The sequence below is a fragment of the Octopus bimaculoides genome, chromosome 3 (assembly GCF_001194135.2).
Source record: "Octopus bimaculoides isolate UCB-OBI-ISO-001 chromosome 3, ASM119413v2, whole genome shotgun sequence".
Taxonomy (NCBI): Eukaryota; Metazoa; Mollusca; class Cephalopoda; order Octopoda; family Octopodidae; genus Octopus; species Octopus bimaculoides.
This window is the reverse complement of record NC_068983.1, coordinates 67,841,045-67,844,285: the sequence shown is the minus strand read 5'-3', so window position 1 is coordinate 67,844,285 and position 3,241 is coordinate 67,841,045. Positions and strand designations below refer to the sequence as shown.

General features: G+C 40.1%; 1 protein-coding gene across 1 annotated transcript; it reads left to right on the top strand.

Moving 5' to 3' along the window:
- The first annotated feature begins 379 nt into the window (after nt 1-379).
- On the top strand, nt 380-2,908 carry LOC106872081 (tubulin-specific chaperone C-like). Its single transcript, XM_014918937.1, has 3 exons — nt 380-514; nt 898-1,052; nt 2,419-2,908. The coding sequence occupies exons 1-3, from the start codon at nt 380-382 to the stop codon at nt 2,906-2,908; spliced, it is 780 nt and encodes a 259-aa protein (XP_014774423.1).
- The last annotated feature ends 333 nt before the right edge of the window (nt 2,909-3,241 follow it).

The following is a 3,241-nucleotide window of genomic DNA, read 5'->3' as shown; positions in this document are numbered from 1 at the left end:
GTTTGGAGAAAGTACTCCAGTGTCATGTTTTACATCTGATTGACTATAATTTTCCCTGGCTATAATTTTACAACGCCAGTCATTCATCCAATTCCTTAAAGTATTGTCCTTTTATTAACTTTTGTTTCAAACGCTACTGCAATTTGAAGATATTTTCTCTTGAAGTTTTCACTCGTTTCTCATTTTTTAGTCCCAGCTATGCTTATCTTATGAATAAATGTATTACATTATTATTCGTGTCTCAGCAAAAAGACATTAATGTCAAAATTTACTGATGTAATTCATATTTCATTTTCCTCTAAAGAAAAATCTTTTGTTGCTACAATTATTTTTGATTTATGCACACCTCCACACGTTTTGTCTTCGCTACTGTACTTAAATGCTTTATAATAGTTTTGCTGTTATTTTGGCCAGTGAACAGGAAGAACTGACAACAAACGCTATTTATTTTCGGGAAAGCTCTCGTCGACCTATTCAAGTTCTTCTGAAGGAGAAGATGAAACTCGAAATAAAGGTACTGTCCTCCTGTAAATTGGCTTCACATTCTACCACATACCCATTTCAGGGTAGTGAGTTAGTCGATTATATCAACCCCAGTGATCAATTGGTACTTATTTTATCAACCCTGAAAGGATGAAAGGCAAAGTCGACCTCGGCGGAATTTGAACCCAGAACGTAAAAACGAACGAAACGCCGCTAAACATTTCGACCAGCTCACTGCCTTATGCCTTCCAGTAAAATAATTGGAAACTGGGCGATAGAGGTGAGTATTGCCTGACTAAATGATCTTTTTCTCAATGTGCGCCTGAAGGCCTCCTGGGAATTGAACTGGGAGAAGGCATTTCTCTTGATAATCAGAGTAATCCCTGTATGTGAGGATTCCTTGTTTTATCCTAGTTGGTGCCCCACCCTATTGGGGAGCCTTCCCATGCTAATATACTTTTATCTGCTATTGTTACAATATTTTTTTCATTATTCGATGTGGTGAAGCATGCAACGATTTCTTCAAGTTCCACTTACAAAAGAAACATTGAAGAGGTAGATGTTCTCATGTAAGTTTGTTGAAAGGTAAGAGTAGAGGTGCTTCTCTCTCTCTCTCTCTCTCTCTCTCTCTCTCTCTCTCTCTCTCTCTCTCTCTCTCTCTCTCTCTCTCTTTCTTTCTTTCTTTCTTTCTTTCCTTCTTTCTTGGCCAAAATGGGCGCGTAGTACCCGAGCGCGAGCAGATGTATGCGTTATTTCAGCGGCATTTTGTTCAAATGTGGGACGAACGACAGAGCGGATAGACTTCAATGCCTACCTCAACAGCATGCTACAACTCTCAGCAAGAGAGTAGATCGTTGCGAAATGCTGCTAATAGCCACGGAAATATGAGGTGCGACGATGGGCTGCATGGAGGGCAAATCGCCTGGTTAGGATGGTCTGCCCTACGAGCTTTACTTTATATGCCAGACTTGTATGTCAGCTTCTTAACAGCTATCTACCGCAAGTGGCAACAGAACGGGAGAATTCCTAATTCTGTGAGTTTCAGAGCGGTGGCACTGCTAAGAAAGGATCCAAACAAGGGAGATCAAATAGAAAATTTTAGGCCCATAACGCTGCTGAACGCAGATATCAAAGTTTTGGCCAAGGTGTTGATGAAGAGGTTGGCGCTGGCCGTCGAGGAACTGATTGGCGATGCGCAGTTCTATCGACGACAATCTTCATCTCATGCAGGGTGGGTAAAGTAGCTGACATGGGTGGGGCCTTGATCAATTTGGGCCAATGAAAAGCTTTCGATAGGGTGGCTAGTTTCAGTTACGTTTCTCGTAAGTGGATTGCAGCAATGTACAGCGACATCTGCTCGGTTGTTCTGGGTAATGATTATTTATCGGAGTTCAGGAGCTTCTTCTGCAGAAACATGAAGCATTGTTAGGCATCCTGAACGAACTAGAGAGTACAAGAACAGTGTAGGCATATGCGGACAATGTCACCCTTCATAATGTCGAACAACAGGCACACAAACCTGATCGGCACTGCTCTAAAAGAATACGAGACGGTATTAGGAGCAAACATTAACCAAGGAAATTCAGTGGGCCTGTAGCTCGACATCTGGAGAGGCAGATTCATGTTTCCCAATAACGTCGTGGGACGTTGGACGGAAAGACATGGGTTTGGTTTGGTACAAATCTCCAGTTGTATAAGAACTAGGACGAAGTGACGAACAGTGTGGCCAATCTCTTCTTCTTCTTCTTCTTCTTCTTCTTCTTCTTCTTCTTCTTCTTCTTCTTCTTCTTCTTCTTCTTCTTCTTATTCAATATAATTGTCGTAGATTTGGCCCATTTAGACCGTTTTGCGGTTTCATTTCGTTTTTCTAACTTTGAAAACTACTTATTTAAAGAAAATATTTATATTTTAACAAAACGTTTCTGTTTATTCAAGCAACAAATATCGTGAAATAACAGCAAACAATAACAAGAGGGTGGAGAAGCCAAGACGACCTTTCAGTAAAGCAAAAGAGAGGGGAAAAACAATGCGACTTTCTCTTTTCACTCCCAAAACAGTAGCAACGACATCATGGTTGCCCAAAAGAAGCACTGCCAATTCCACCATTATTAATAACAATAACAATTCCAATAGTGTTGAAGATAATGTTGATGACAATGACCTCAAAGAAATTACTAGCAGAATCTTGGTGCTTTTAGTAGATTACATACCCCACATCCATTGTGAGCCCCGATCCAGCGGAAGCAATACTAACAACATCAAAAACTGCACCACCATCGACAATAGAAGCAATAACGACAACGTCCACACTAACATATACACTACTATTACTACTTCCACAGCCAAAACCACCTCCACTGATACAGGAAAAAGAAGTAAACGAAAAATACAAAAACAAAGCCAACTGGAAAACCTACAGACTTAACGACAAGCGATACTGAAACAAATTACAAAAAACAAGAAGAAAATTCCATCCACAATTACATCAAAAGCAAGTGGAGAAAGCACACAAACACAAGAACAACCATCGCAGTAACATTACGCAGAAGGAAGAACCTTAAGAAGAACAATAAGGAAAACAGCAATAGTGATAGTGAAACAGTCAACCACCTCGTTTTCCTCAACGTCATTTTTTTATAAATATAAATAATTCAGTGTTGATAGACTACATAACACACCACAAAGGGTTACAGTGGTGGTGGACGGGGAGAAGAAAAAGAGAAAAAACAGTAAGATCGTCCTAAAAACACCCTAATTT